Source organism: Furipterus horrens, unplaced genomic scaffold (assembly GCF_987537825.1).
Source record: "Furipterus horrens unplaced genomic scaffold, mFurHor1.1.pri manual_scaffold_2, whole genome shotgun sequence".
Taxonomy (NCBI): domain Eukaryota; kingdom Metazoa; phylum Chordata; class Mammalia; order Chiroptera; family Furipteridae; genus Furipterus; species Furipterus horrens.
The window spans coordinates 5,883,495-5,902,876 of record NW_028327172.1 but is presented as its reverse complement, the minus strand read 5'-3'; the positions used below and the strand labels follow the sequence as shown (position 1 = coordinate 5,902,876).

The 19,382-nt window shown below is 52.2% G+C and overlaps 1 protein-coding gene and 1 long non-coding RNA gene across 4 annotated transcripts in view; one reads left to right on the top strand and one right to left on the bottom strand.

Moving 5' to 3' along the window:
- The window catches only part of NRXN2 (neurexin 2), a 94,989-nt gene that overhangs the window by 72,902 nt on the left and 2,705 nt on the right, over positions 1–19,382 (bottom strand). For all 3 annotated transcript variants that reach the window (XM_090259170.1, XM_090259178.1, XM_090259187.1), the window contains exons 2-4: positions 10,032–10,049; positions 5,224–5,253; positions 2,929–3,000 (exon numbers count right to left, since the gene is read on the bottom strand). In XM_090259170.1, coding sequence (XP_090115296.1) covers positions 2,929–3,000; positions 5,224–5,253; positions 10,032–10,049 — 120 coding nt within the window. The remainder of the gene's footprint in view (positions 1–2,928; positions 3,001–5,223; positions 5,254–10,031; positions 10,050–19,382) is intronic.
- On the top strand, positions 1,140–13,424 carry LOC150017555 (uncharacterized). Its single transcript, XR_016507604.1, has 3 exons — positions 1,140–1,786; positions 4,828–4,972; positions 13,253–13,424. It is a non-coding gene; the product is annotated as an uncharacterized LOC150017555 (long non-coding RNA).

Here is a 19,382-nt window from a genome sequence, read left to right as displayed (position 1 = left end):
CGTAAGGCACCTGCCGGGCCAGGCCACAGCAGCAGGCGTCACGTGCAGAACCGGGCTCTCTGGGTGCACTTTCTGCTGATGCCCCTCCCCTGCACACAACAGCCCTGCTTCTCCCCGTCCGGGCAGGCTGCCCATAGACTCGGTCCTCACTGCCTCCGGATGCCAAAGCACCAGCTGCCGCCCCAGAGCCTGGCACCACACTTACTGCAGCTGGCAAGGCCCAGTTTCCTGAGGCCACAGGGCAGCAAGGCTGGTGAGGACATGGGCAACGTGGGGACAGTCGAAACCCTGCTCTGCCTACCTCAGGGCTCCAGCGGGGAGGGCCGGAGAGAATAAAGGTAAGAGTCAAGCTGAGACAAGAAGGGGAAGGTATGGAGCGGGGAGAAAGATGGACCACCAGGGACAGAAAGAAAATGGCGAGGGAGCAAGAGGTGACAGATTGAAGCAATCTGGATCAAGAGAAGGAGCAAACTGGGAGGGGACAGGTAAGAGTGATGGGAAGAGGGCCAGCAAGGAAAGGAGGACCGGGACCTCTAGGGAACGGAAGCCAAGGCTTTGTCAGGATTTTACAGCTTCCATAGCAACCAGGCCTGCTGCCTGGGCCCTGGCAGGGGAAGGAGAGGCAGGCTCAAGGACCAGAAGAGAGACCCTGTTTGACCTTGGGTTTGCCACTCACGCTAGTCCCTCCCAGAAGCCAGGCCTCCCCGCCCACTCCCTCACCTTCACTGCAATCAAAGGAAATATCATTAGAGGGAATGTGAAACAGAAAAAAAGGCAAGAATAAGGCAAGCACGTGAAAAAGTGATTGGGACAGAACAAAAGAGTCCAGTAAAAAGGAGAGAAGCAGAGCTGGGGCTGGACCACGGCCGCCAAGGCAAAGTGGAGAACAAGGTCATTCTAGGAGAGGAAACAAAGCCACTCTGGAGCCTGAGTCTACATGTTCTCCGTTCCCAAAGCAGCCAGAGACCCTGGAAGGCCCAGAGACGGAAAGAGGCTTGGAGCAGCCAGAGGGAACCTGAAAGAATTTGAGAAGACAGAAAAGAAATCCCGGGGGTGGTGTAAAGGACAGAGAGATACCGAGTGGTGAGGAGGGCCGCAGGACCTCGAGGGATTTTGGGGTGGGGGGACTTCAGGGTAAGGATGTGGAGCCTGCCCAAGCACGGAGCAGACCTGCAGCACCAGGGGGCGCTCTCCCCCACCGCGCAGCCCTGACCGTCCGGAAACTACAGCCCCAGCAGCGCCGGAACAACAATCACAGCTCCTAACAGCCCCTGGCACAGGAAGGGGGGTAGTCTCTGATGCGTGTTTTCTCCCAGGTCAGGGAGTGTGAGGCCCCACAAGCATCCTCAGTCAAGCTGAACGTGTCTAGAGACCAGTCGTGTGGTCCTGGATTTCTGAGCGCCGCGAGGGACAGAGCAGCTGCCTCCTTTCCAGGCCCAGCCCAGAGCCCTCCTCTGGGAAGGTCTCCAGTCCCCCCCCTCCCTTCTCCCAAGCACTACAGCTGTCTGTTCTGCTCATTTGGCACTTACTGCCTAGTAACATCTTGTACTGCTCCCTTGAGAGGAAGTGTGATGTGAGAAAGACCTGGGCACTAATATGGGCTCTTCCACCAGCTTTGTGACCTTGGCCAAGAGGCAACGGCTCTAAGCCCCAGCTTTCTCCCTGGACAAAGGAGGGAGTCATCGGCCTTCCTTGCAGGTTGCTGTGGGCATGAGAAAGAGAACAGATGGGCGGGACTCCCTAAGCTGTGAACCATTCCACAAACAAACGACTCTTGCACTGCTGTGTAAGTTTCTGTGTGTGTGTGCGCGCGCGCTGCCTCTCTCTCTAGATCAATGAATACATTAACTCCTCTGGACAGTCTTCGCTTTTCATACACTTCGCATGCACCACGCTTTATTGTACTTATTTGTTAGAATGTCAATGAGCCCCTTGAGAACAAAAACCATTCGCCCATTTACAATCACTTTGCTGAGCACATGCCTATTCGTGTGCCAGGAGCCGTGTACAGCTGGGGGGTATACGAATGCAGAGACCCAAGCGCTGTCCTCAGGGAGTTCAGTCTAGTGAGGAAAGCAAACAGGTAAAGTGACAGTTACAACCCAGTGAGGCGAGCGACCGATGGACATGTAGACAAGGGGGACAGCAAAGAGTGTCTGGGTTCGCCTGGGGAGTTCAGGGGCTACTTCCAGTGTGGATGGTCTGGCTGCTTTTTCAAGAGTCAGCTGAAAGAGATACCAAATAGCTGGGGAAGAGAGCAGCGATGGCGGAAATCCAGGCCGACAGAACAGCGTGTTCTGAAAGAATGCAGACAGGACTCGATCACCTCAGTGCTTGGCACCCACTGGTGTTCCTTGAGGGGCTGCAAAAGTACCCTGCACACTTCTTAGGAAAGAGAATCCCTTAAGAGAGCAGTCTCAGTGCTTAAAACCTACAGCCCTAAGACAGACCCAAGGGCCCCGCACTGGTCTTGGGGCGCTTCGGCAGGTGTCAGTTTCCTCCTCTGTAAACCCATGGCAACACGCCCCTCCACAAAGGGTCGTGGAGGCTCATTTAGGTGATGCATGTGTTATACGCGTATTATAAATGCCACATCTGCCAACCAGAATTTATGACTAGGTGGGGGTGGGGGTTACCCTGCTGCCTGGTCATTCCACCAGAGAAACATACTTTCTAGCAATGAGTCTAAACAACTGCCGCAAAAAGACCATCTGTATCCTAGACAGAGGTCACCAGGACAACTAAGCTTTGGGGAAGAAATGGAGGTTTATGGCCCTTCACACAAGGGCAGGTACTGGGGGTACAGGCCCACCAGTCTCTGTGGGCCTCAGAAAGGGTACACCTTTGTGGACTAACCTCCCCCATGGGAAGCACAGTCTGCCTGCGGGGGCGAGGGCTGGGCTCACCGCGGACTGTGGGGTCACTGACCTTTTGTCGGCTGGTGCACATCACTGGCCGCTCCTCTCCCGGCCCCCCCCTCGGAGAACAGTAAGGACCCTACTGGAGAAGCAGAATTGGGGAGTCAGCCACGGGGGCTACCCAGCCAGTCCCACCCCAACCTTGAGGTGATGGAGGGGCCTTTTCAGGGCAGAGTTCCTCTTGCTTGGAGGGACGGGTTTGGGGTGAGGGGAGCTGCTCTGGGGACTCACTTGCTTTGGGAACTCCAGGGAAAGAGCCCATCGCTAAACCAAGGATCCCACTGGCCCCAGAAATCCCATCAGACTCATGACCAGCAACTCCTGCCCTTTGCCCAGGAGTGGGCAGACTGGGGCGGAGAGCAGAGGCCACACTGCTGGTTTGGGAGCCCAGGACAGCCCTCAAGACCTGGAGGCCCCTGAGCTCCCACTTCCTGTCCCTGGCTCATTCTCCTCCCCGCTCTGTGTCTTTGCTCACACCCTCTCTGCTGGGTCAGAGTTCATGCTCTTCAACGTGTTCAAAAGCCTGACACAGACACCCTTCCTTCAAAACTCCCCAATTTACACACCACACACCCCTCTTCTGATCCTTGTCTGTCCTCAAAGCAAACCCGGTTCTCTGTCTGCACCTGGTTCATTACTACAGGGAGTGCTCTTTACATCACCTTTGTCTATGTCTTTGCCAATTAGACTGTGGGGTATCGCAGGGGCAGGGCCACGGTCTCTGTCTGGACTTCGTCCCTTCATTGTCCTTCAGAGGGCTGTGCACACTGCGGGAGGTCCTAACTAGCTGGATTTCATACTTGGGGAGAAGCCCTCTCTCGGGGATGACTCCTTGCTCTGTACCACCCAGCTGGCAGCCCCAGGCCTCCTCTCCAAAGGCCCCACAGGCATGTGTTACCATGCCTGAGTTCCAGGTCAGCTTAAGTTCTTCACCCACCCACGCCAGTGACTTTGTGTGCTCAGTGCCTGGCTCCCAGGCACCCACACCTTTTTCCAGACCCCACGGGATGGCTTCAGGATGAGGGGAACTCAAAAATGGAGTTTAAAAGTCCCAACACAGGCCCTTACTCACACCCAAAGGCCCAGAACTAAAGCTAGAATAACACCGGGACTGTGGACCTTTTGGGGGTGGGGGGATCCTTTTGGCCTTCATCTGTGACAAAGGTGAGCCACGGCCAGCACCCGCAGAATCAGGCACTGACAGGCAAGAAGGATGGACATAAGTGAACCAACCAGGTCCTAACTCCCCACTTGGGACTTCCTCTTTCCCCACATGTTTTGCCATAATTTCACATCCCTGCAAGAATCACAGGCCCCTACCTCCCCAGACCTAAGCCCATCCCAAATTCCAGATCTGAGTCTCTCCCCACAGCCTACAGGCTAAGGACCTTGCCTCATCCCAGTGGAAGATGAGCCCCAACAGAGGACTACTCTGGGCAGGGGAGTAGTGCCTACAGGCCTAGAAAGCCAAATCCATGAGCTCAAGAGAGCCAGTGATGGGGAGGCCTGGAGGAGATTGCAGTCAGGACTCCTGGGCTCTGTCTCCAGTTGCTAACCACCAGGGCTTTTTAAAGTGGTAGGGACTTGGTGGAGGCTAAAAATAGATGAGCAGTCCCAATGGTACCACCAATTAAAGTCTGTGTAATCACTAGCAAGTCACTTCATCTCTCTGGGCCTAAATGTCCTCATCTGTTAAACAGAGTCAAGAGACGTTCAAAAGGTACAGGGGCAAAGGTGTGCAGTGGGGAAGCTGTGGAAAGGGGGGATCCCACACCAGCATTGCCCTACGTTTCCCGCTTACTCCATTGTGGACCCGGGGGCATCCCACAGCAGCAGAGTGAGGGGAGGGAGGCTGCCTAAAATCCTCTTTCTCCAGCCTGCACTTTTCTCTTTTTATTTGGATTGATAGAGAAGAAAGAATGATCCGAATGAGTGAAAGAAAATAAAACACCACCATGAGAAAGAAAAAAGCCAGATACACCACCAGGAAAACGCAAAAAGGTGACTGGAGACCACGGCAGGAGTTCAAACATCTCTTGATGTCAGAAACCAAGGTGAGATGCAGGTGGATGGAGTGTGTCGGGGAGCGGGGGAGAGGGGAGAGCACAGACATGAACAAACCCCTCCCCCCACCCCAGCACCCCCAAATAAAATAAAGACATGGCGGAGGAAGGGGTTGGGAAGGGAAGGAAGAAGGTGGGAGAGATGGAGGAGGGAAAGAGGAACAGGAGAGGAACGGAAGATCCAGGCGCAGGTGGGGGGCAATCCAGTCCAATCCAAAGCAAACCAGAACTTCAAACCATACCTTCGCTGTTTAACGTCAGGTGAGCCGGACCTTGGAAAGGGGAAGGGGAGAAAGAAAGAAAGGAAAAACAAAAAAAAAACAAAAAAGAAGAAGAAAGAAAGAAAAGGGGAAAGAAACAAAGAAAACACGAGTCATCAAAATCAGCCAGAGAGAGGGGAGAAAAAAGCTTTTGCTGCCACAATTTAAAAACCCTTTTTAACTTGTGACAGACATCGGGGGAAAGCCCCCAGCCCAGAAGCTGAGGGAAGGGGCCCGATGCCGAAACAGAGGGTGGAGGGCATGAGAGCGGAAGAGAGAGAGAGAAGGGGGCACCGGAGGGGGGGGGGCACAGGCAGAGCCAGAGGGAGAAGCGGGCAGGGAGTCACTGCAGGCGGAAAGAGGGCATTTTGGTTTCTTTTTTTCCTTCTTGCCGGAACAAAAAAAAGGAAAAGGAGGAGAAGCATGAGGCTGGGAGGGCTGCTTTTTCCTTTTTCTTTTTTTCTTTTTTTTTTCTTCCGGGAGACGGAGAGAAAAAAAAACGGTCAACGAGAAAAACGATTCAGATGGAAGAGAAAATAAAACACGACACAAAAATCAAAGCCACCTGGAGAGAGAGAGAGTGTCCCGTTAGCGTGGAACTGAGCGGGCAAAGGGGACCTCCGACCTCCCCACACCCCACCCCTGTTACCCCTATGACCCTGGCAGAGAAGGGGGAGAAGGGGGGAAGGAGGAGCCTGGGCTTAGAGGGACCTCCGCCAGAGCGAGCCTTGGGAAGGCACCCAGCCAGCTGCAGTCCTCCCAGCCGCTCCTCCCACATCCTCTGTATGGAGAGCAGGGACCCTGCACACCTGGGTTCTATGAGGAAACTGGGGTTTGGGAGGACCAAGGGAGGTGGGAGAAAGCAGAATCTGGGGAGACATTGGACCAAGGATGGGGATGGGGCTTCTCCCACCAGGAGGACTAAGAGAGGCTGGGGCAGTGCGCTCAGGCAGCAGGGGGTAAGGAGGACTGCTAGGACCCATGGTGGGAGGCCCAGATCTCTGAGAGGTCAAACACCTCGTTCATAAATTATTCTACGGACCCCCTTTCTCTGGCCAGGCTGTATCTGCGATGACTCAAAAGCTGAATTTTGAAAATGGAAGAAAGAAACCCTATATTCAACATTGTGAACAAGAGCAGCTGAGACTTTTTTCAGGGTTACCTTGGCCCCTTAAGAGAGCCTGGTCAGCCCTGACCCAGGGCACCCCTCAGCCATAGGGTAAGAGACTCTGGCTCACAAGACCAGGTCCCCAGTCCCCAGAAGGTACAAATCAAGAAAAGCTCTCTCCAGAGAGGCTGGAACCCCGGGCCCCACAGCTGGGCTGAGGCCCCAGGACCTGAGATGACCAGCCAGCCCACGAAACCTCAGCCCTCCCACTCCCACTACCCTTCACCCGTGGTATCTGTCCAAGAGGCTAGGAAAGCAATAGCCCTGCAGTCAATACCACATCGCCCTTGGAAACCATCCCAGTTGCTGTGGCAATGGGATGTGGGCCCTGGGGGTAAAAAGCGGGGCCAGGGAGCGGGTATCAAGGGTAAAGGGCTCCAGGTGTCTCTGAGATGAAGCTGAGGGCCAGTAAGCCTGGGTTCAGGAGGAAGACAGCAAGGAGGCCAGGAAGGCATGGCCATGGGCCAAGGCCTGGGTCCTGTGGAAGATGTGGGCAGATGGTTCGTGGTGCCCCCTTCTCTCTCGGGTGCACTGGTCTCTCCCCAACCCTGGGACCTGAGGCCAGTTGGGAGAGGGTGGCCACAGTTGCTAAGGGCTGCCTTCCCAGGAAGACACAGGTTTTATCTATAAAACACGGGGGCAGGGGGACCCAAGCACCTGGACTGAGTCTTATATCTTCCTCTGAATGCCCCCCACCAACTCCTTCCTCAAGAACTACCTGCATCTTCTTCCAAACCCTTAAATCCGGAACCTAGACCCAGAGCCCTAGCCCCTCATCTGGCAAAGAGACTTGCTCACAGGCTCCCACCTTTGGAAATCCAGGCCTGGGAGCGGGTGCCCTGTTGACCTGCCCTCTGACCCCCTGCAAGCCTGTACTACTGCTGAGGGGAGCAGCATCTCTCCCCTTGCAGACCCTTCCACTGCCCAGCTCCTAGCCAGCCTCATTAGCATGCGGCACTCTCCCTCTGTCACCACGGCAACCAGCTGCTCAGCCTCCTCAGGCGTGACAGCACCAGCCATCTTGGTGAAAGGGAGGCCAGTTTCCTGCCCTGTGTCCCACAGCGCAGCCCAGCCTGGCTCCAGGGTGCTCTCCCTAAAGCCTGCCTCCCCCCACCCCCCACTCTGAAATCTCTACTCCCTCCTCACGCCCAGTTCCCATTCAGTAGGTCCCTCCCCACGTCCACCTGTGGCATCAGCCCCTCCTCCCACCACTGGAGAGGTGCTGGCAGTGACAGATGGCATTACCAAAGGTCCTTTCCTAGGGCACTTTATCTGGCTGCTCCTGTATCTTCTCTCTGCTACAAGAGGCTGGAGGAAAAGGAGGTGGGGCAGCCAGGATCCCCAAAAGGAGATGCTCAGCAGGGGGCTGGAAGCAAGATAGCTGGGCACCTGGGAGAAAGCCAGGCCTGAGATGCAGCATCGGGGTGAGAGGAGAGGGCGAAGGCACAGAGCTCTCAGAGATCTGAAGGGGGGCCTGCGGAGTCCGAAGCAGAGTGCCGCAAAGGAGGCCCCAGCCCACCCCCCAGAAACCGCCCCCGCCAAACTCACTCTCCCTTCCTCTCCTACCAAAATCCCAAGAGGACTAGCATCGAAAGAAGGAAGCCAGCTATCGGGGACAAGATCGAAAGACACACAAGCAGACATGTCACAGAGAGACACATAGAAGTGTCACATCACTGGGTATGTACACACATACACTCACACCCACCCCGCACAGCCACTGACACGCAGACACACTCAGGGTCCCAGCCAGACCAGCAGATCGCCATGCCTCCAAGAAATGGCTGGGTGACGTCACAGGTCTCACTCCCCACTAGTCTCCGAAGCCCGGCTCCCTTTCTTGTCCCTGCCTACCGTACTTGCTTGGACAAGAGCTGCTCCCCTTTCTCTCCCCTCCTAGCTCCAGTCACTTCTCCCCCAGCAGCCCCTGCCCACTTCTCTTGGCCAGGATGGTTCAGTCCTCTCTGCCCCTCCCTCCATGAGTATCCTTCCTCTTCCCACCACTCCTTACCCCCTCTCCTACCCCCTGAGCATCTCCCTCTCCTCCTTCCTCCCAAGCTTCCCCCCTCCACCCTTTTCTCCCCTCTCCCTGCCTTCCTTCATCTCTCCCTTTATTCCGGAGAAGACATGACATCAAGAGCAACTAAAAGTCACATCAGCACTAAATCTTATCTCCAGCCCTCAGAAGGTTGCATCCACCCAGACACGCAGACTCGCTCTCTCACACGCACAGAGGTAAACACTGCCACACAGAGATGCAGACACAGGCAGGACAGATGCGGACATTCCTACAGAGGCACAGAGATGGGGGCCACAGCACAGAAGACACAGCGATGGGGGCGGACACACCTCCATAGACACTCAGATGCATATATGCACAGACGTGCACAAAGGCACACAACACAACAAAGCAGCAGAACTGCATGCACGTGTGTGCACACAGATCCACACACGGGTGCCTGCACGCTAGGACCAGGGGACCTGAGGACATCCACAGAGAGGAGATATCAACCAGAGCGACCAGCCAAACTGTGGACACCACGAGGAAAAATGGATCCCAGCCCCACGCTCAGGCCAGGAGCCCCTCCCTGCTTTCTTTCCCAGGACTCCTGCTCTCCCCAGCTCCCACTCCTACTGGCTTCTCCAGGAAGAGAACAGGGGTCAGGTATGGTGCCCGGGATCCCAGCTCCCACCCACCTTGCTGCCTGCCTTCTCCAAGGTGGCCGTGTGAGCTCACCGGCCACCCAGCCTCCAAGTCTGGATCATCCAACTCAGTCTTCCCTCTCCCTGACCTAGTCCACCCGGAAGAAGAAAAGAAACAGAGAAAAGCAAACCAAGGGGAAAGGTTCAGAGAATGACAGGAACCCAAAGAGAGCCTCAGGAGGACAGAAACAAGAGACAACGAGAGATGTCCAGGGACAGAGCCCTGGAGAAAATCCAGAGAGAGAGAAAAGGCAGAAGAATGAGAAGACAGGGGAAGGATGGACAGAGAGACCCCCAAGAGTGGCACACTCCCCACCCTTTCCCTTGGCCTGGGCTGAAGGAGAAGCAGACCGCCCCCACCTACCAGCCCATGGGACAGGTGACAGGGCCCTGCTGCTGCAAGTGTCAGCCAGATCAGAGAAGCTGCCACCTACTCACACTGCCTGACTTGGGGGACAAGCCCCACCCTCTGCCCACACTCTCCAGACCCCAGAGCGGATTCTACCCAAACACTGCGCCCAGGCCCACCCCAGCTTCCACCAGCGTGGCTTTTCTAAGCCTCCTCCACCGGGCTGGGCAAAACGGTGTCTCCTCACCCACTTCTGGGCACTTGAGAATCCTCCAGCCCCATCCCTCACTCACAATCCCTGTCTCCTCCCTAAGGAAGAAAGAGAAAGGCCAGCTGACAGACTGGCACTGAAGACCAGCAAGGGCCTGCCCTCTGCCTGGTGGGTCTCCCCAGCAAACCAGTGAAGAGGGAGCAGGCCAGAGGTGAGGCCGAGGCCGCCAAGAGGACACCCAGACGTCCTTCCCGGGGCATGGGCAGCAGAGGGAGCCCTCAGGTGGCCAACAATACCCCCTCACATAGGTTCCCACAGCAAGTGATCGGCCACTTCTGTGACCAAAAGGTGTCACTCACCTTCCATGGGGTGCTCCTCTGCAGGCCAGCGAGGTTCAGCAAGGGTGAGGCAGAGGGGAGGGGGAGAGGGGGAGGGAGAGAGAGGAGAGTTGTTAGTTAGCAAGGGTACCAGGAACAGGGCTCCAAGGAGGGTGATAGGTTCAAGGTCACCAAGCCCACCCCGGCCCCGGCACAAGCCCCCACCTTGGGAGGCTCTGCTGGGGATGGGCCAGAGACTGAAGTGTTTCTTGAGTCAATGCCTCACACACAGCGTCACACAGCCTAAGAGGACCCAAGCCTCATATTAAATTTCAGGAAACTGAGGCCCAGGGCAGGGAAGTGGCCACGCAAGGCCACATGGAGACTCGGAGGCAGAGCCAGGGGCGGCAGTCAGGCGTCCTGACTCCCCGAGGCACGCTCCTCCCCTGTATGCCGGCGCGTCTCTGAGACAGATGGAGACACGCTCACACGGGGCTCACCAGAGACACACAAGCTCATGCTCAGTGACACACTGACACACATAGGCACTTACTGATCTAGAGACATGCATAACCTCTCACACAGCTCACATCCAAAGCCTTTGCACACAGGACCCATCTGCCCCGCACCTGTTACCCACCTACAGGAGAAAAGTCATGGCTATGCAAATCAGAAAACACCGTTCTGCCCCAGAGTGCTGTGTGACTCCCACAGGGGCAGTTCCTTCAACTAAGCTACAACTGGAGCAGGCTGGGCTCTGGCCTACTTTGTAGACGGACCAAGTCACCCCTCTCCAAACACTTCTGCCGTGCCCACCTACTGGGAGCCTTTAGAGAAGCAACAGGCAGAAATAGAAACAGCACAGCCTGCAAACAGACCCAGTGGGGAAACACACACGCGCGCGCGTGCACACGTGGGCCCCAGGATACGCACGCATACACGCAAACAGCTCTTCGGTACATATTTAGGCCTGGAAGCACACACTGTCTCCTCCCACCTCCAACCCTGTTTTGTTATTTGCTCATTCACTCTTAGGGGTTTAGCTGTACTCCAGAAACACATACTGTCATTTATCATAACTTATGCCACCCACATACTACATACACACAGGCTGAATGCAGAATCAATACCCGCACAGGGATCTAATACACAATATTAGATGCATACACCCCTACCCCCACACACGCCCTCCAGTGGCTAAAGACACGCCCTGAGAGGAGCATCGCTCCCTTTTCTGTCTGTCCGTCCATTTATCTACCTACTTATCTATCTCCCATCTTCTGAACCTACCCACACAAGCCTCTACAGATCTAGATGTGTTACAAACACAGTTCTACACAACACAGAGCTTCTTTTACCGGACAGCAGTATGCCCCAAAAGCTGTGTGTACAATGGCTTTCTTAAATAAACGGAATCACGTTACATTTGCGGGCCCTGGCTCACTGAAGAGGCCTTTGGGAAAACCCTTGTGCTCTCAGGAAGAGCCCTACGACCGTTTTTTTTGGCCCCAGCATGCGAAGGCCCCGTCAGTCGGCACAACCATCTCTCCAGCACCTGCACAAACTAGGAGGCACAGTGCCTTCCAGATCATCTGACATGGGGGCATTTCAGAAGGTATTGCCCCCCGCCACTGCCTGGGGCCGTGCTATGCTCAGGAAAGCGAAACAACCAAGTCTGGTCTGCTGCCTGTACCAGTCTTCCCTCTCCTGGCTTCAGAGAGATGGCACCTCGGGGCCCATTGACTTCACTTCCTCTGGGGCTCTTCGCTTTCTGCTGATTCAGCCGTGCCCCCCACCTGCCATACCAGGCCCCTCCAGGCTCAGTCCCATGCCCTCCACACGCCTCTCTCCTCCAGGCCTCCTCGGTGATAGATCCCTTTTGTAGCTTAGGGACCTCCCCATCAAAACTGGGTGCCTCTTTCCTGGGTGCCAGTCTTGCATCCTCACCTGTCTGCTTAGCAACTATTTGGACAGCTTTCTGCCACCCAAACTCCACCCGTAACACCATGCTCAACATCTCTGCCCCCATAACAAAGTGCCCGTTTCCCGGCATTCGGCAAAGGCACTGCTTTCAACCAACACTTCTTGAGCACCCACTAGGCGACCCACCCTCTGCCAGGCTCCAGAGGTACATTAGTGAGCCATGCACCACAGACCCTCAGTATGTGCCGGTGTGCATCAGCCTCACAGCAGCCTGAGCGAGCTCAGTGGTATTATCTACCTCCTTCGGACAGAAAAGGATACTTGCCCAGGAGCAGGAGCACAAAGTCACCTTGGCCTTAGTCCAAGCTCTCACCCTCATCCCTGGTTTCTGCATTAGACTCCTGCCGGTTGGTGTCCCTGCGCATCCCCAGCCTGGCTCTCTTGCCACCAGTACCAGATACACCTGACCAAATACTGTTGTGATCAGCATGCACACCACACATGCGCACAACACATGCACATAAACTCAGAACTTCTCAGTGGCTCTGGTACAAACCTCTCCTCTGTCCTCTTGACCTATATATCCACCTCCCTTCAAAAAAGCTCTACCTGAGTGTCTCATGGGATTCTCACCTTCCACACGTCCAAGATGGACTTCATAACCCGCCCCCCTGCCACAAGCCCTCCCCTGAGCAGGTCAGGCACCCAGAAACCAGCCCGACTATGTTTTCATATCAATCACCAGGTCCATTGGTTCCACCTTCTAAAACCCGGAAAACTAAACTAAGCTCCTAGAAACACTTTTCATCTTTCCATCACCATCACACGGCCCCAAGGGCAGACCCTCATCAGATCCTGTCCTCAGAACATCAGTAAGCCTCTTAAACAATCTCCCCCTACAGGCAGTCTTTTCACCCTGCAACTCATAGTCCGAGCACTGCCCAAGTGGTCCAACCAAGTCACGACCCTACGTAAAACTCTTCACAGCTTCCCAGTGCCTATGGGATTAAGTCCAGTCTTCTCAGGAAAGTCCATTCGAAGTTTGACCACACCTCCCTCCAACCTCCTTTCCTGCAACAGTCTAGGCTCCAGCCACACCCAATTTCTTCCCATTTCCCTAATATGCCACGTTTCTGCACAAATTATTCCCTCAGCTTAAAATGCCCTCCCCCACCCTAATTCTTCTCATCCTCAGCAGTCTCAAAAAAGTCGACTCTTGCTTTCAGACCAGGTCAATACAGCTTTGTCTGTGTTCTGAAGTGACCTCCCGGGCAGAGCAAGCCATCCCTTTTTCGTGCCAGCTCTTGATATGTATATTGTGTTATTATTTCACTTATCAGATCTGTCTTGCGATTGTGTTTCCATCTCTGCTTCCTGAGTGGACTGTGAGATATCCAAGAGCAAGGACAATGTCTCATTCATCTCTCTACACCCAGATGCTTGCACAGTTCCTTGCTCAGGAAAAAGCCTGACTGTGTTTGTTGAATGAATACTAAAAAGCACGTCTCACGTAATGAGGACTTCAAGTGTGTCTGGTTCTTTCTGTGCACTGTATAATTTCCTCACCACCATCCCCTCATCAATGGATACTGCTGTTCTTCTCTTGTAGAGATGGGGGAAACCAAGCCTCAGAAAGTAAAAGAAACTTTTCCAAGATCATACTGTTCATGAGGGTCAGAGTCAAAATCTGAACCCAAATCTGTCTGGCTTAAAAAATTCCAATGAAACTATATTCCTGGCCTGGAAGTCAAAACTTCTAGGAGTTTACTTTAATCTACAGTTCTGACTTTTATCTCTCACAAAGCACAAACATCTTGGTCTCCTCACCTGCCCAAGACACTTGACTCACATCCCCTGCCTGGTACACGAGACTCCTCATTTAGGCTGTTTTCCATATAGCAAAGCCCTGTCCTTTCCTTTCCACCTCCACAAACCTCACTCTGTCATCTTTCTAAATCTAACCAAGTCCCACCTCCTCCTTGAAGCCTTCCCTGACCACTAGAATGAATAATTATGGTAACCCTGGCCAGGAAGCTCAGTTGATGGAGCATCATCTCATGATCCAAAATGTTGTGGGTTCAATCCCTGGTCAGGGCACAAACTGAGGTTGCAGGTTCGCTCCCCAGTCAGGACACAAACAGGAGGCAACAGATCAATGTTTCTCTCTCACATCAATGTTTCTCTCTGTGTGTGTGTCTCTATCTCTGTCTCTCTCTCTCTCCCTTCCTCTCTCTAAAATCAATAAACATACCCTTGAGAGAGGATTTTAAAAATAATAATATAATAATTATGGTAGCATTTATTGATCCCTTGGAAGAGTGCCTGGCACGTTGTGATGGATTCCATATATTAACTCATTTAGTCCTTAAACAACATTATAATCTCCATTTCACAGAGTAGGACATTGAAGAACAATGTGATTAAGCAAACCGTCCAAGTTCACAGAGCTAGCAAGTGGCAAAGCTGGGATTCAAACGCAGGCATCCCGTGCTCTTAGCCATTCTGCCGTATGAGGCTTGCTCATCTCTGGAGTCTTAACAGCAGTCGCTCCCTGTACCGCTCTCTCGAGCAGTTGGTCCCACTCTGCCCGGAGCCATTTCCAACCACAGAAAATGTCAAGACCATGGATATCGGATGTTAGAGCTGACAGTGAAGTGATTCCACATACATGACCTCATTTACTCAATTTTCACACATATAGGTTGTGACTGCCCCACCAGAGGGCATAGATGGTACTGTCTTGCCCAGCATAAATCTGTGATTCCAGCAGCTTCGTTACTGAGGACAGTGATGAAGACCTGCACAAAATAAAATAAATGATTCTGAGCAGCCAAAACCGGCATCGTAACACTTATACAGGAAAACTGTTATTTTCTCAGACTCTACCCGGACTCCACTTAACTGTTAGTGACACACACTCCTAACATGCTTGCAATGTTGGTTTCCAAGTTCACAGACACAGAGAGCGATGGATGTGAGTTGCTATCTGACAACTCCTCCTACGGGCGGAGGTGGAAACACGAGAAAAAGCTAATATAAGAATTCAAAAGTCCAGCAGTCAAGCATCATCTCAGGCAGGGACAAACCTCAGCGAAGGAACAATCCAGGGCAGTACCTGAGGGGAATCACGACATCCTGAGTCATCCGGAAAACATTCCAAATATTATGCTTACGGAGGCAGGGAGGTATGCAACATACAGAAGTACTTCCATCTGGATGTTTTGAATATCAGTGAGCTGTATATTTTCATGGAAAAAAAGCCTGCTTTCCAGAGTGAGTTCTTCCAGGAGGGCTCAGAAGACTGAGGTTTTCCTGGTGGATTTCCACTGCCCTCTCACAGGGCTGGGATAGCTGACCGACCCACACAGGAGCACCCTCAGCACATACTGGCTTAAGGGAGAAGCTGTGGTCCGAGAAATTCGGGGTAGTTACTGGCTTCTGATCAAACACTGTCGCCAAGCATCCCGATAAACCACACACAGGCAGTCCGTGGGCACAGCTGACTGACCACCTCTGTTTTGGAGGCAGCATGGACAAAGATAGGGGCAACAGGTCCTAGAGTCAGCTCAGGGTTCAGATCACAGCTCATATTTCAGGTGGTGGCCATGGGGATTAAATGAGATAAAGCATTCAAGGCACCTAGCAAACGCTCACTAGCTGCCATCCTTAACTGTGTGATCTGATTCTCTTTTTGTTCCTACTGCTCCTTTGCTGTCTGCAGCTACCTGTCTGCCTCCTCCTCCCAACTGGATGCTCCTCTGAAGTCTTTCACCTTCTCCTTGGCCCCCTCGTCTGATTCTAGAGCTTCAAATACTATCTCTCCATGCATGTGGCTCCCAGGTCTCCATCTGCAGCTCTACCTTCAATTCAAAGCTCTGGTCTCGTCTGCCATCTGGACACCTGTGTCTGGGAACACCAAGGGCACCACAACTCAACACATGCATGACCTATGGCCAAACCTGCTCAGCCCCTCTTGACTTCCCTCTTTTCTTTCACCCATCCTTTCAATTGTGCATTCCTGAAATCTCATCATCTCTGCCCCCCAACCTCCTCCACATACAAGAAGCAGAGACCCACAGCTTCAGCCTCAGCAATGGCTCTCAGCCACTGCTATTGTTGCTGCCAACACAGCTGCCACCACCCTTCCTTGCCACTCCCCAAGACAACCAAGGTTCAGGGCCTCCATATCCCTTTACGGAACTATCTCCCAACTGATTTCTCTACTGCATAACTCTGCCCCCTCTCATCCATTCTACATCTCACCCCCAGCTTCCAAAATAGCTCTTATTATTCATTTACCTGCTCAAAATGCATCTGTGGCTCCATCTGCCGATACTCCATAGACAGTCAGCATCCAATCAATGTTAGTTGAATGACTTAAGTCAAAACTCCAAGACCCATTCCCAACCTGCTCCTTCTGCCTTAGAGTCCACCATTTTCCCTGTACTCTTTGGTTGGGACATGACTACACCTTCCCCCTCTCATGCCTTTGTTCTTATTGGTTCCTTTGCTTGGGGTGGCCTCCCTCAAATCAAGCTTACTAATCAATGCTCAAGGCCAATCTTAACTAGCATACTGATCCTCCCAACTTGCAAACTCTTCCCTTCTTCAAAACCCCAAGAGCACTCTGCCTGTAATAGTATCTACCATTTACTCACCACTTATTATGTGCCAGACCCTCATTTAATTCCCATGAGACAGCTGTGAGGGAAGGATGCTTATCCGCATTTAGGAAAAATCAGTCTGAAGGTGAGGTACTCATCTGATGTCACAGGCCTAGCAGTGAGTAGAGAAGTCAGATGTAACCCAGATCTGAGCCTCGAGAGTCTAAGGCAGTGGTTCTCAACCTTCCTAATGCTGCGACCCTTTAATATAGTTCCTCATGTTGTGGGGACCCCCAACCGTAACTAAAGCATAGTGATTAATCACAAAAACAATATGTAATTATATGTGTTTTCCGATGGTCTTAGGCGACCCCTGTGAAAGGGTCGTTCGACCCCCAAAGGGGTCGCGACCCATAGGTTGAGAACCGCTGGTCTATGGTTTAATCACCAAGCCGCACTGCCCCACTGCACCTCTTTGGGTGTACTTTACACTGTTTTGCGTTGTTCTTTTGCTGTTGTTTATTAGCAGTTTCTATGTGCTGGGCTCTGTTCTAAGCAATTCACATGAATTAGCTCATTTAATTCTCACAACAAATCTCTAACGTAGGTACTTTTATTGTCCCCATTTTACAGATAAGGAAACCAGGGCAGAGAGAGCTTAAGTCCAAGGTCACCGCCCAGGCAATCGGCTGCGGAATCTGCTCTCTTAACCACACACTGGACTGTTTTTTAAAAAATCTGTTTTCCCAATTAAACAGTTGACTCCTGGAGCAGCGTCTTTCTTATTCAGCTCTGCTTCCCCTTCAGGCCCCAACACGGGGCCTGTCACAAAGGAGGCCTTGAAAACTACCTGTTGAATGAAATCACCAAGAAACTTACAAAACACACACATGAGACATGGACATCTATCTCGCTGCCAACACACACTTTACCACTAGTATCATACTTCTCTCCCAAGCAAGGCACACACCTGACACTGCCCTGTACCTCTGCGCACCCACTCCTCTGGAGGTCTCCCACACACTTGCACACACTTCTTCCTTGATCACTTTTCAGACCTTTCTCTACACACATGAGCGACATGAGGAGGAGTTCACATGCAAACCACTGCAAAATTCCAGCCTACTCCACCCTAGCTTTGGCAGATAGTCAGCAGCAGGTACACACACTCAGCTGTGCATACAGGCACCCCAGAGGAGAGAAGAAAGTCTCCCGACATGAAGATTCTCCTTCGATGGGTATGCCCAGACCTGGGGAGGCAGGGGGGCATTCCAAAGGATCTACAGATCCATATGCACACCCACCACCTGAAGACAGGTCAGTATGCCTTGCACATAAAGCTAAAACTACTTTTTCTAATGTAGATTTGATTAACCACAATAGCAAAGATGACATCAAAGTCATCTAAAAGCTTTCCTGAATTTATAGTAGCTTTGAGTCATCTATTTTCACAATAAGTAGATATAAAAATAACTACTATTTGGAAAGGGTATTGTGAATTACTGACTTTAAGAATGTCTTTAATCTCAGAAAAAGTTGAGAACCCCTCAAAGCAGGTAGTAATGAAGTAACCGTAACTTCCAGGAAAGCTTGGAGTCTTTGGCCCTAAGATCTGTCTCAGAGCTCGGGAGCCAAGCCTGCTGTCTTAAAGTCTTCCTCTCCTAGCCCCAATATCTGAGGGTGGTATCCATCCCTTTCCTCCTTGGCTAGATGAAAATGTACTAGTACAAGTGTAATGAGCATAGGATATCACAAAAGCTGCCCAAAAAGTAAGGAGCAAAAATAAAAGGAGAGGCAATAGAGTCATGGGGTGGGGAGGGGAATCAGAGCTGTGACTATGCCTGTCATCTGCAGATACAACACCCAAGCCCACCCACAACATGTATCTGAATATATACACATACATATTCTCATATGCATATACAGACTTGCCTCAAACCTTTAATCTCTCAAATACGTAGTAGCACCTCTTCATTCATTCCACAAATCTTTATCAAACACCCACTAAGTGCATGGTACTATATTAGGAACAGGGAATACAGAGATGAATATCCCTGCCTTTTTATCACAAAGCACCACTCCCTCAAGATACTACACACATACACACACACACACACACACACACACACGGAATACAGAGATGAATATCCCTGCCTTTTTATCACAGACAAAGCACCACTCCCTCAAGACCTCAAGATACTATACACACACACGCACGCACGCGCACACACACGCACGTGGAAGCACCTCTGCCCCTACCAGCTATCTGACACCCACCTAATATTTCTTTCCTTTTTCTTCATGAATCGCACGTGCACACACAATGGGTCCAATATGTGGCCGCCTCTCACAACTCCAACACAACTGACACAAACATTCACCTGATACATATCCAGCGCATACACATGTGATACACAAAATAGTCCCTCTCAACACAGGTACTCGAACCCAGCTCAGACACAAAACCACACGACCGTCATTCAGATGCACATACTGTTTGGCTCCCTGGGAGCCTCTGGCCAATGAATCCTTTCAGGGAACGAACGCAAGGGCTCTGCTTGACCAGGGTGCCTCTGGCTGCATTTTTGATACACCCAGGCCCAATTCTGTACGGTGACCCTGTGGGCCGATTGCTGTAACCTACATCTCTGTGGCTCAAATTTCCCTTCCATCAACTTAGAAGGGTGGTTCGTTTTATTTCTTTCTTTTTTTTTTTTTACTTTATTTTTATTGTTGATACTATTACAGATTTCCCCATCGGCCAAGTTTCTTAGGAAGGCATGAAGGGGATACGTCAGACAGACCATGGAATCACGTAAAGGTCATAGAAAAAGGATTCCTTATAGAGTCCCGATGTCTTACTGAG